This window comes from Stegostoma tigrinum, chromosome 8 (assembly GCF_030684315.1).
Source record: "Stegostoma tigrinum isolate sSteTig4 chromosome 8, sSteTig4.hap1, whole genome shotgun sequence".
NCBI classification, from domain to species: domain Eukaryota; kingdom Metazoa; phylum Chordata; class Chondrichthyes; order Orectolobiformes; family Stegostomatidae; genus Stegostoma; species Stegostoma tigrinum.
Window position 1 is genome coordinate 87,147,284 of NC_081361.1, and position 13,822 is coordinate 87,161,105.

Sequence of the window (13,822 nt, forward strand, 5' to 3'; positions counted from 1 at the left end):
GGAGCCGGAGACGTAGCTGAGGATTTAAATGAGTACTTTCAGGTGTATTCACAATAGTAAAGGATGATACAGCTCCAGAAAGCAGGGATAGGAGCTATGATATGATTGAATAAGTTAGCATTGAGAGGGAGGAGATACAAGCGATTTTGGCAGGCTTGAAAGTAGACAAACTCCCAGGCCCAGATGACATGTATCCGAGGTTGTTGAGGAATAGAACAGAGAAGATTGCAGGACCTCCAACATTAATTTTCAAGTCCTCTTTAGCAACAGAAGTGGCCCTGGAGGACTGGGGGGAAGTTAACGTGATCTCATTATTCAACAAGGGTCGTAACGATAAACCAGGAATCTACAGTCTAGTGAGTCTAACAACTGTGATAAGGAAACATTTAGAAAAATTCTGAGGGACAGAATTAAACTACAGTTGGAGAGACAGGTTTGCAGGTGACACAAAAATTGGTGGTGTGATAAAAAGCAAGAATGAAAGCCTTAGACTCCAGGATGATTATAGATGTGCTGAACCATGGTAAATGGAAGCTAATCCTGAAAAATTTGATGAAGACTAACAAGACATATTGAACGCTAGACTCTAGGCATGATAGATGGTCAGAGGGACCGATGTGCATGTCTATAAATTCATGCAGGGAGCTAGACTGGCAAATCAGGCGCTTTAGTAGGCATGTGGAATACTTGGCTTTATTAGTCAAGCCACTGAATGCAAGAGCAAGTTATGGTAAAACTGTACATAACATTAGTTCGACCACAAATGGAGTACCAAGTGTAGTTCTGATTATCACACTATAGGAAGGATATGATTGCACTAGAAAGGGTGCAGATAGATTTCCCAGGGCATTGCCTGGACTGAAGCAATTCAGCAATGAAAAAAGACTAGATAGTCTGGATTTGTTTTCTATCGAACAGAGAAGGCTGGGGGAGGGTGTAATCTGATTCAGGTGTATATATTTCTGAGGGGCAAAGACAGGATGAATATGAATACACATTTCCCCTTTAGTAGAAAGGCCAATAATGAGTTGACCCAAATCTAAGGTTAGGGACAGGAGGTTTTGTGGGGATTTGAGGAAAAGTATTTTCATCCAGAGGTTATGGGTATTCAAAACTCACTGCCTGAAATGGTGATAGAGATGAGAACCCTCAAGACATTGAAGAACTATTTAGATGAGCACTTAAAATGTCGTAGCATACAAGGCTAGGAACCAAGTACTGGAAAATGGGATTGGGATACTTAGACATTTGATGTCTAGCATAGATAAAATGGTCTGAAGGATCTGTTATCGTTCCATAAAAATTGTATCACTCTATGACTAATGATAGTGTCTAATTTTCTTCATCTACAGATGTTAAAGAAGTTGCAGCAGTTAGAATTCTGTAGAAGTTTCAAACGTGACTGCTTCATTCATTGAACATTTTAATCATATTTCACTATATTTTGCTAAATTATCTCAGTTTGTGGTATACTGAAATTTGTAGAAAATTTTTAAATGTTGATGACAACTTTTATGGATATTTCAAAGGCAATTTTATTTTGTTTCAGTTTAACTGTACATACTTCACGCCTAGTAAGAAGTCTAAGATGCCTTCCCATTCTGGTTTCCCTTCTTTGACACAAAACAAGAATGCAACTTTGAACATGGAGCTTTACAACACAGATCTATTCCGTACTCCCTCACAAGGCGTGCACACTGTTTCGGAGAATAACCCATTATTTGTTGAGGTAATGAGTTGCAAATGAGTTGAATAATTGTGTAGGCTGTGCCTTTTTTTCTGAACTGTTGCAGTTCTTTTCTTGGCTCCGATTCATAAATTCAAGTGAACAGATGGTTAATTTATGGTTTAAGTTTCTGTGGTTTGACAGGGAAAATTGTAGGAATAATAAGTCCAAAATTATCTTGGGATTTTGACCATATAGATTCTTCTAAACATCGCACTGACCATAATTTCATTCCAATGTGTAATTGCTTTTGTTAAACTAGTGTTTTTTTTCTCACAAATGTTTCATTATCTTCTTAATGAAAAACTGAAGTCATAGATTATCCACATTCCTGCTCATGCACAGCAACGTAAATGCATTTTAACTATCGACAAAATCCATCAAATTCATGTCCAACAAAATGAATAGTGATTGACCATTTAGTTGTTTAATGATAGTTGATTATGTTACAATTAACGTATTAAGCCCTGTTATTCACTGCAGAGGCACTTTATGCATTCTCTTCAATAGTAATGTTATGGGTATGAGAAGCAGTGAAGGATTCACCCCAAGTGTATCCAAGTTGAAAGTATAGTAAATGTTTCTGCAAAAGAGTAAAATAGGATAAGTGTGAGTCTTTTTCAACCGTGAATGGGAAAGACCTTGCCTGTAGAATATTCTTCTCCTATAATGCTGATTGTCGTCAATTTGAAGACGTTGTACTGTAACTTGAAATCATTCTAATTTGCTTTTCTCTCATCACATGCATTTAGGTGTCTGTAACCAAATCTGACCCAGAAATTAGTTTTGTTATCCAGACCTGCTATATCTCTCCGTCGTCGGACCCCATTTCCTCTTCAGATTACTACACCATTATTGAAAATATTTGCCCAAAGGAGGATTCTGTGAAGTTCTACAGTCCTCAGAAGCTTGATTTCCTTGTGCCTCATGCAGAGATGGAAAGAAAAAGATTCAGCTTTGTGTTTAAACCAGTCTACAATATGTCCTTAGTTTTTCTTCATTGCGAAATAACATTATGCAGCCAAAAAGATACTGAAAGCCAAGGATTTCCTAATCTTCCTAAGGTTTGTCACATTTGTAAATATAACACATCCTAGCAATGAGAAAGATGAAGGTTGTTTACATCATTTAGATGTTCAGAGTGTCAGAATAATCAAAGTTGCTTATCGTGTTCAGTAACACAAGTTAGAATTTTTTCAGGCATTTATCCAGCTGAAGATAACATGCCCTTTATCCCAACAAGTTACTGTAGATTTTCTTGTGGGCACTGCTGAAATAATTAATTTGGCCACCAGAATAATTTTTTTTGATGTTTTCAATTACATCTTAAACTTGTGTGATTGTTGTTTACATGGTTTGTATTTTTTCAATTAGCTTTTTAAGTGTTGCCAATTATGCAATTATGCAGTATGAGTTGTGTTCCAGGAGACTTTTAACAGGGTTTGTTTTAAATTATGTTGTGATTTATAAAATCCCTGCTTTGCAAGATAAATGTATAACAAAAAATATTTGCTGAATGCTGCGTATTATGCATACTTGGAAAGGCAAGACTGGGGATAATCAAAGATAATGGGAACTGCAGATGCTGGAGAATCCAAGATAATAAAGTGTGAAGCCGGATGAACACAGCAGGCCAAGCAGCATCTCAGGAGCACAAAAGCCTGCTCCTGAAATGCTGCTTGGCCTGCTGTGTTCATGCAGCTACACACTTTGTTAACTGGGGATAATCAACATGGCTTTGTGCATAGAAAATCATGTCTCGCTAACTTGATTGAGTTTTTTGAAGAATTAATGAAGAGGATTGATGAGGGTAGAGCAGTGGATGTGATCTATATGGACTTCAGTAAGGCATTTGACAAGCTTCAATATGGTGGACCGATTAGTGAGTTTAAATCACCCGGAATACAGGGAGAACTAACTCGAAGGTAGAAGACAGAGGTTGGTGGTGGAGGGTTACTTTTCAGACTGGAGGCCTGTGACTAGTGACGTGCCACAAGGATCAGTGCTGAGTACACTGCTTTTTGTCATTTATACAAATGATTTGGTTGTGAACATAGGAGGTATGATTAGTATGTTTGCAGATGACACCAAAACTGGAGGTGTAGCAGACAGCAAAGGTTACCTCCAAGTATATTGGGATCTTGATCAGATGGGCCAATGGGTCAAGGAGTGGCAGATTCAGTTTAATTTAGATAAATGTGAGGTCCTGCATTTTGGAAAGGCAAATCAGGGCTGGACTTACACACCTAATGGCAAGGTCATGGGAGTGTTACTGAATGAAGAGACGTTGGAATGCAGGTTCACAGTTCCTTGAAGGTGGAATCACAGGTAGATAGGATAGTGAAGAAGGCATTTGGTATGCTTGCCTTTATTGGTCAGTGCATCGAGTTTCGGAGTTGGAAGGTCACGTTGTGGCTGTACAAGTCATCGGTTAGGCCACGGTTAGAATACTGCAATTTTGGTCTCCCTGTTGTAGGAAGGATGTTGTGAAACTTGAAATGGTTCTGAACGGATTTACAAGGATGTTGCCAGGATTGGAGAGTTTGAGCAATAGTGAGAGGCTGAATAGGCTTGGTCTATTTTCCCTGGAGCATCAGAGTCTGAGGGGTGACCTTATGGCGGTGTACAAAATTATGAGGGCATGGATGGGGTAAATAGAGAAGGTCTTTTTCCCATGAGGGAATCAAAAACTAGAGGGCATAGGTTTAAGGTGAGCGGGGAAAGATATAAAACGGACCTAAGGGACAACTTTTTCACGCAGATGGTGGTGCACATATGGAATGAGCTACCAGAGGAGGTGGTGTAGGCTGGTACCATTACAATTCCAACTTTTAAATGTCATGAGGATGGGTACATGATAAGGAAGGGGTTAAAGGGATGTGGACCAAATGCTGGCAAATGGGACTAGATTTAAATAGGATATCTGGCCAGGTTGAACAAGTTGGATCGAAGGGTCTGTTTCATCTGCACATTCTATGACTCTGCAAAATTTCCACAGATTTGCTAAGCAACTTAAGTTCATGACTTGAAAACATTTCAAATAGATTGTTTTCCATGTGTAGAAATCAAAAAAGGGTCATTAACATCAAACGAAACAAGTTCCAGCTATAACATACTTACTCATTGGTTAAAATGTAACCAGACCTTTGCAGTGCAGGTTAACGTATAGACATTACAGTGTTTGAAATTGTATATCCTTGAGCTCACTTGGTTTGCTTGTATTCTGGTGCAGTGCATTCCTCCTGATGAAGCTTGTATAGATGTGAATTTGCAAATAATAATGGCTATGATGAGATACAAACAATCCTTCACCAAACCACTGGCTGTTATTCGTGAAAAAATGAATCTGCCTAAGACACCAGGTGAGTCAATAATAGTAATCCAGAAGTAGAGTACATGTTTAGTGTATAGTTCTGTCCATTGGTTGACGCAATCAGTAAAGTATGTTGAATTTTGTAATCAGTCATTGCATTTCTCCAACATTGGACCCCCATGTAGCCTCAGCTCCTTTTGTCCAATTATTAGTAGTCCAAGCGTCAGCTGTTTACAGGCTAAACCTCTTAATTCCCTCCTGTAAATCTTTCTAGCCTTCCACATCTGTCTCCTCTAAGAAACACCACAAAACCTTTCTTTGGTCAAGCTACTAGTCATCTGCCTTTTAAAGCTGCTTTGTCAAAAATCACACGACACCAGGTTATAGTCCAACAGGTTTATTTGAAGAAACAAGTTTTCGGAGTCTCACTCCTACTTCAGGTGCAGGTGAAAGAGGTAGCATCAGACACAGAATTTACAAGCAAAAGATCAAAGGGTCATAAAACTGAAGTAGCGTTAAACAAACCTAAGGTGGCTATTAAATCTTTAATCAGTTACAAAGGGTTAATATGCAAATTCCTGAATTTCTTTCAAGTCACTGCCCCAAGATAACTCCACACGTCTGCATGGGTGTCCTCTGGATGCTCCAGTTCCCTCCCACAGTCCAAAAATGTGCAAATTAGGTGGATTAGCCATGCTAAATTGCCATAGTGTCCACAGGTATGCAGGTTAGATGGATTAGCTGTGCTAAATTGCCATAGTGTCCAGGGATCTGCAGGCTAGGTTGATTAGCCATGGAAAATGCAGAGTAACAGGGATAGGGTAGGGGGGTGGGTCTGGATGAGATGCTGTTCAGAGGGTCAGTGTGAACTCGGTGCAGCTAATGGCTTGCTTCCACATTTTAGGTATTCTATGATTTGAATCTATGATCCTAGGCATGATATGAGAAGGGTTGTCAGACAACACTGGTTGAAACAGGTAGCACTGAGGTACGTTGAATGTTAGCTGTGTGCACGTGAATGCTGTAATAACTGGCCACATCTAGATATTGAGAAGTCGAATTTAGTAGATGCATGGCAACATTATGATTTACGATATCATCTGCTTTGGAAAGGTTGAGGAATACAGAAGGAATAATACACCAGGACCACAGTCACAGAGTCTCCCTTGTCAGTGTTTGGCTGTGCAATGAGCAGAAGCTGGAATGGAAGCATTTGATAATGGAATTTCAGGAGAGGTGAGCGCAGAACAGATGAGGATTTGTTCAAAACATGTTTAAATGGAACATAAGTTAGACACAATGATTAAAGACAAGGGATCGAAGGATATGAAGAGAAGGTGAAAACAGAGTTCTGAGTTGGATGATTAACCATGATCATATTAAACGGCAGAGAAGGCTCAAAGGTCTGAATGGCCTACTCCTGCTGCTATATTCTATGCTTCTGTCAGACAGTAGATAGGGAGTGTAAATGATGCAAGAGGGATACTTTTTACAAGAGTGGTAGTTTGGGTAGTTTTTCTAGGGCAGAGAGATCATCCCACAGGAAAGGAAATTTATCAATGAAGCGACTACATTCTCGAAACATGTCTGTTTACAATAAGCACATAGTTTTATTGTGAATTATTAAGTTAGTTGCTCTTTTATCACAAATCTAATGGTTTTGCAGATTTTTATGGGTGTTTCAAAGATAGTGTCCTGTATTCTGCACATATTTCAGCTCCTTGTTACAAATTGAGAGCTAAATCAGATAGGCTGAATATTAATGGATCTGATGTTCTTCCTTCATTTTTCTGAACATACGTTTGAAGGTATGCAACATTATTTTGTGAAATTTGTTGGCAATGTAGGCAAATAACCTAAACAGTATCCACATTCACTGCAGCAAGGAGAGTAAAAGAACTGTCAATTCTAATAATTTGCCAAAAGCATCTTATTTTGATTTTAGAGTTCTGATAGCACTTAGAGATGGGCAAACATGCACAATGATCCACTTCCCAAGAAAGATTGCATCCTCGCACAGACCACTTGCTTCCTACCAACTGAACACAAGCTATATAATTGTTTAATAGAGATAACAAGTCTCTTGAAGGAATTGATTATTTGTGTAATACAATTTGGCTGATGATAACTACTCACTTTTATAATTCTTATAACACATATAGGCCAGACCAGTGAGGATGGCAGATTTCCTTCCGTAAAGGACATCAGTGAACCAGATGGGTTTTTCTGACTGCTAACAATGGTGTCACAGTTATCAGTAGATTCTTAATTCCAGATTACTTTTAATATTGAATTCAAATTCCATCACCTGCTGTAGTGGGATTCAGACCTGGGTCCCCAGAACATTAGCTGAGTTTCTGGATTAATAGCCTAGCAATAATTTCACCAGGCCATCACCTCCCCCATCATGCATATAAAACACTGAACACTAAGAAAGTAAACAGTGAAATTTTTTTAAAGCCTGGAACATAGACCCAATGCAGGCTGCTATTGAAAGATGTCAGCATTCCAGCGACTCCTGCTGGATTCATTTGGACAGGCCAAGGTTGAGGATGCTGGGCCCTGACCAGTTTTGGCAGCCCATTGTCTCTGTCTCTGTTATTCTTTCTTTTTCAGTTTTGTGCTCTGAAAAAAATTCTCCGGTTTCACTTCGCTTACACAACACTAGAGACAGCAGTTCAGATACAAAAAGTTCAGCTGACCAAAAAGGTGGTCCAGAGAAACTGAGATAGCAGATCAGCTCATTGTCTTATTCTGCAGTAAATGTGGCACAGGCAGCCATGTCAGAGGCAATGATTAACACAGTTGACCACTATTCTACAAACCATTGCCTCATGGGACGAGAGACTGCTACCACATAAAACATCTTAAAATAATGGCCAGCATTCTTTTCCACTCAAAGGACAGTTCATTCCATTGTGGTAAATTGGTCTTTGTACAAATTAAACACAAATTGGTTTGTTATTTTCATTTAATAGCAACTTACGAGTAGAAGGATTTTATTTGATTTTTTTCCAAGAAAAGTGATTGACCTACGGTGTTAACCCTCGGCAAAAATTCAAATGTTTTGGGTTGCAGAGAAAGTTTTCTTTTTCTTTTACATTTGGACTTCATTAGTATGTGGTAACAATGTGTTATTTACTCAAGGACCAATGAAGTGAAGGCTAAAATTTATAACCACATGACAGACCAATGTTACTGCCTGAATCTGCTCCATAAAATAATTTATTTGAATATCAAAGGAAAGTCGCTTTAAATAAAGTCTGTGAAGACACTTTATGACCTGAGTCTTGGTAGCATTGCTATAAATTATCTGCAATTGGAAGCCTAAAAACATCAGAATGAGGCAATATAAGCCTTGTTTAATTCCACTGTTATCTAGCCATGTATAGTAAGAACATTTCGGTCAATGGTTTCTCTTTTCACAATCACTGGAGATGCCTATGACCATCCTTTTGATGTTCTTTTCTACTTTGGCAATATTAACTGCATATGAAGGTATTCGCTTCCAAATTCATGGTGACACCACCCAGTTCTACTTCTGCATTACATCTTGCCATGCTTCCACTGCTGTGATGTCAGATTGCTTGCCTGCTGCTCAGCCTCAGATGAGCACTGGGAAGAACAAAGCAGCCACACTTTGCCTTTCTGCAAACTCTGAAACTTGAAAGTTTGAAATATACTGTTCACAGCCTTGTCTGAGCTTTCAATCCTGTAGCCTTTGAGGGTAATTTTATCTGTACCTGTGAAGTGTGACACTAACAAGATCAGATTGGCCAGCAGTTCTTTTTCTCAAAACTTCCTTGGCCAGTCTCCCATCCTCAGTCCTTCTAAGCTACAGTTCATTCAAATCTCGGCTGCATATATCCTATCCTGCAGTGCATCCTGAAGGGAATTTTGTAGCCCATAAAGTTTATTTGTCAGCATACTGTTGCAATGAAAACATGAGAGCATCATCTGGAATGATTAATGCCACTCCCTTATAAGCAAAATGTCTTTGTAACAGATGGACGTGGTTTATCCTTTGTTTTCTAAGTTAAAGAAGCAGCTTTTTCAATGTGGAAAACATTTTGTTTAAGTATTTACTTATGAGTTGTGTTCCAAGGGTAAAAAAGGAAAAGAAGAGCGAAATCTAGTGCATATACGCTGCCATTCTCTTTTATTGTTCATGCGCATATATAAATAAATGGTAGGTCATTGTGGCTTAGTTTTCAAAAAATGGTTTGGAGAACATTAAGATCTCAGTAAGTCAGTTTAGTTAAGCTCTCCCTTCCTGAAAATGCAACAGCATGTTTCTTAAAATGAAAGAGCATCTTGAAGTAATCTGATCATTCAAGTATATTTATATGCCATGATGTAGATAAATGATGAGGTAAGAGTTTAAATAAAGACAAACAGTAATACAGTCTCATCAAATGTAACAAAATATTATTGTTTACTGTACAGATGTGTCAAAAATTGCTCACTCTCCACATTATTCTCCAATGGTAAGGAAGAACAAGCATATTTCTCTGATATGCTTAAGCAGTTTAGTGAACAATTATGCCAATGAGGTGCACTTAAGACCATAAGAAACAGGAACAGGAGTTGACCGTTCAGCCCCCTGAGCCTCCTCTACCATTCAGTAAGATCATTGCTGATCCAACAATCCTCACATCCACTTTCCTGCCCTTTTCCCATAATCCTGATTCCCCAACTGATCAAGAATCTTATCTGTCTCAGCCTTAAATACATACAAGGACTCTGCCTCTCAGCTGTCTATGGCAAGGATTTCCAAAGTCACTTAAGCCCTCTGAGAGAAGAAATTCCTTCACATCTCAGTCTTAGATTGGCACACCTTCATCCTGAGACAATGCCATCTGATTCTAGACTGTCTCATGAGAGGAAACATCCTGCTAGCATTTACCCAATCAAGCCACTAAAGAATTCTGTTTCAATGAGATTATTTCTGATTTTTCTAACCTTCGGTGAGTAGAGTCCTAATGTGTTTAGCCAATGCTAAATCCCTCACACCAGGATCACCCTAGTGAATCTTCTGTGTAACTGCCTCAAATGAAATAATATCATTTAAATAAAGGGACCAAAACTGCTCTCAGTACTCCAGATGTGTACAGTTGCAGTTAGACTTCCCTTCTCTTGTAATCCAACCCCCTCGAAATAAGGGCTAACATTCCATTAGCCTTCCTGATTACCTGTGTGCTAACTTCTGTCTTTCATGGACAAGTACCTTTGTGTTGCAGCTATCAGTAGTTTTTCACCATTTAGATAACTTCTTGCCCACTTATCTTGTGAATGTCTCTCTGTAAACTATTCGTATCTTTCTGACAACCTGCCTTTCCACTTATTTTTGTGTTGTCTGCAAATATGGGTACGGTATATGCACTTCCTTCCTCAAAGTTATTAATGTATATTGTAAACACTTGTGGTCGCAGCACTGATCCCTGTGGAATCCCACTTGTTACAGCTTGCCAACCCGAAAAAAAATTCCTTATCCCCACTTGCTGTCTCCTGCCTATTTGCCAAAACTTTTACCATGCCAATATACTTGAGTAATGTGGCCAGTTTTTGAGATTTTCTTTTATTTATCCCCTAAGTGTGTGTGTTTGTCTGTATGGGCTCTTATAACTTCACACATACTTTACTACTTTATAAAGAGGTTGTACACTTTAGCATACTTAAGTCACGCAAAATAAAGGTTCTGACTAATAGTTTTATTAAATACATATATTTCTGTCCTTTTCAGTGATTCCTGACAGCCAGGTTAATGTAGAGAGACCACGGCCTTGTAAGTTGGATGATTAAATGTTACTTTAGCTTTATTATCGATATGTTCATATGGATAAGAATTTTCTAATGACAGTAACATTCACTTTAATATGTAATATATGTCTCATTTGCAGTGATTTGTCAAAAAATCCTTTTTAAGTTTGTTTTTCCTTCGAGAAAGTGCTACTCGTGAATTACACACCAGTGATTATTTGATTAGGTACCACACATTAGGCTACTTAAGGTAAGAACCAGTGGTGTTGGAGTATAATATCCTCTATCATTCCTCTACCTGGCCACTAATAGGATTCAGAGAGTTGGGATAAGCGGGGCATTTTCAGGCTGGTAACCTTTGACCAGTGGTGTACTACAGGGATCACTGCGGGGGCCACAGATATTTACAATATATATTCATGATTTGGATGAAGAAAGTTACAAGACGGAGGCAGACATCTGAACCAAATCAACCTTTCTAACTCTGAATTCACAGTACAGTAGATATAAAACCTTCAAAGACCCTAAAAATTGATCCCAATGTTCCTAACTAGACTTTTGAATAACCAATACCAGATTCTGCAAATAGTCAATTCCAGACATTGGTTTCTGTCTTAAACAAAAGACTGAATAATTTATGAACAATATAATAATTTTAGGAGAGCAAAATTAAATAATCTAAATGGTCCTAAGTCCTATAAACCCAACAGCTTTCATTTGCAGAGATAATAGGAACTGCAAAAGCTGGAGAATCTGAGGTCCAAGAACTGAGGTCTAGGCCCAAAACATCAGCTTTCCTGCTCCTCTGATGCTGCTTGGCCTGCTGTGTTCATCCAGCTCCACACCTTGTTATCTCAGATTTTATTTGCAGCCCATTCACACAAAAGACAGACAGACAAACAAACACACACAGTTAGGGAATAACTAAAAGAAAATATAAAAATTGACACATTACTGGAGTGGTCTCACAATGTTCTGTTCCATAGGCAATGATAAAGGTTTCTTGGATGATTTACATGATGATTAGGGCCAGTTCATTACAATTCATTCCGATGACGTAACGGCAGTAGCCCACTGGTGCCATATCTATTTCTCTAAGCAAGGTGTTCAGCGTTAGTTTGCTGGATACTGACATGCTGTGCATATGCCATATATTTATCAAGGAGACCGGATTCAATTCATCAGATTGTTCATTTCTAATGCGACATTTGGAGCTTACATGGTGTATGTCACTTGCTACCCTGTCTGAAAATATTCAATTATTATTTGCTGTATTTGCTTCCTTTACAAGTAATTTGGCTCTGAAGTTTCCTCACTTCCAATAAGTGCAATCTTTACCATGATTTGAATTTATGGACATAAACAGCTTCAGTGCAGAAAAAAATCAGTTAACATTTTGGGTCCGGTGACACTGCCAGACCTGCTGAAGTTTTCCAGTAACTTTTTGTTCCTGACTTGCACCATCTGCAGTTCTTTTGGTTTTTGTTTAGTGATTTGATTTATGATTGCATATGGATGGTTTCAAAGCTTTGTTTCTAGTTACTAAGCAGTTGTTGTTCACACTAAATTTTATCTTTCGTTTGGCAACTGTTTTTCAAACTCGGTGTTAAGGCAGGACGGATACCACCAGTCATCTAGTCTGATTTGCTGATCAAAACATACAGAAACATTTCATTATCCTCGTTCCATGTAAATGGCACTTGAAGATGATTGAAATATTCAGATGACATAAGGTTAAGTCAAGTTGATTGCATCACAGTTGACATCTGTATGTTGCATTAAACTCTAGACAAGACACTGCAGGCTTGATTCGTAAAGCTGACTCTCTTAAGTGACGTTATATTCAAGATATCAATACCTTTTTATTTGAAGTGATAATCCTATCCGAAGTAATTTGTTTCATGCATTATGAACTTGTATCATGTATGTATCATCGTTTTGTGTTTCAGATATTATTTACGGTCTGGATACCCCAACTGTTGTGGGAATTGCATTTGCAGCGTTTGTGATTGGTGCACTTCTAACAGGAGCTTTGTGGTATATTTACTCTCACACTGGTATGTATCTTATCAATTATATAACGTAGTTATAACTCTAAAGCAGATCGATCCATATATCCTGGGTGTGGATGAGAATGCTCAGTAGAATCCCACTGAGACTATAGTCTTAATGAGTATGCACATACAATTTTTAGTCCCTTTTTTCTGAATTTGTAAAAACATGTTCATGATTCAGATCATGAACTTGAAAATACCTTGTTAGAATTTTAAGAGTATGTAAAAATAAATAACTAAAAGAATAATTTAATATCAGGTAAAGGCTGTAGTGCATTTGTCAGACAAGGTGAGATAAGCTAAAACTCCATAACAGAGTTCCGAGTGTCCTGTAAAATAAAAACAAAGTACCACAGATGTTGGAAATCTGAAACAGAGACAGAGAATGCCTGGGAAACTTGACAGCTCTCGCAGCATTTGTAGAGAGAGAAATAGTTAACACGTAGAGTCTGGTTTGACTTCTTTGGACGGTTATGGAGAAGTCATGCTAGACACAAAACATTAACTGTGTTTCTGTCTCCACAGATGTTGCCAGGCCTGCTGAGTTTCTCTGGTACTCTCTCTATTTGTTCCTGGGGTTCCTGTGTGCAACCAGATTCCTTAGAAGTACAAGTAGTGCAGTGTACCTGTTGAAATCAAATGCCTAACAAAGAACATATAGCATTGTCTCTATTATAGAAGAATTGTTGCCAAATGATAAACATCTTCAAATAATAATAGGAATATTCGGACCCAAAGTGAAAGGTATCAATAAGTCATATGCTACTGCATAAAGAGTGTGAAAGAAATTAGCCATGTTGGCAATATGGTGAACAATATCCCTGTTAATTCAACTTTATTTTGCCTTGAACTGTTGGTATAAGTGCACCAATGCTATCAGCATCTGCTAAGATTTTTCAGCATAATGTTATGGTGATTGCTATCCATATAAATATGAAAAAGTTAAGAATAGTAAACTAAAATATCAAA

General features: G+C 38.2%; 1 protein-coding gene across 4 annotated transcripts in view; it reads left to right on the plus strand.

Annotated features, from left to right (window-relative positions):
* Nucleotides 1-13,822, plus strand: part of tgfbr3 (transforming growth factor, beta receptor III) — a 193,169-nt gene that overhangs the window by 169,382 nt on the left and 9,965 nt on the right. For 3 of the 4 annotated variants that reach the window (XM_048539072.2, XM_048539073.2, XM_059648084.1), the window contains exons 12-16: nt 1,550-1,729; nt 2,479-2,790; nt 4,959-5,088; nt 10,783-10,824; nt 12,749-12,856. In XM_048539072.2, the coding sequence (XP_048395029.1) occupies nt 1,550-1,729; nt 2,479-2,790; nt 4,959-5,088; nt 10,783-10,824; nt 12,749-12,856 (772 nt within the window). The remainder of the gene's footprint in view (nt 1-1,549; nt 1,730-2,478; nt 2,791-4,958; nt 5,089-10,782; nt 10,825-12,748; nt 12,857-13,822) is intronic. The other variant, XM_048539074.2, reaches the window with a different exon arrangement.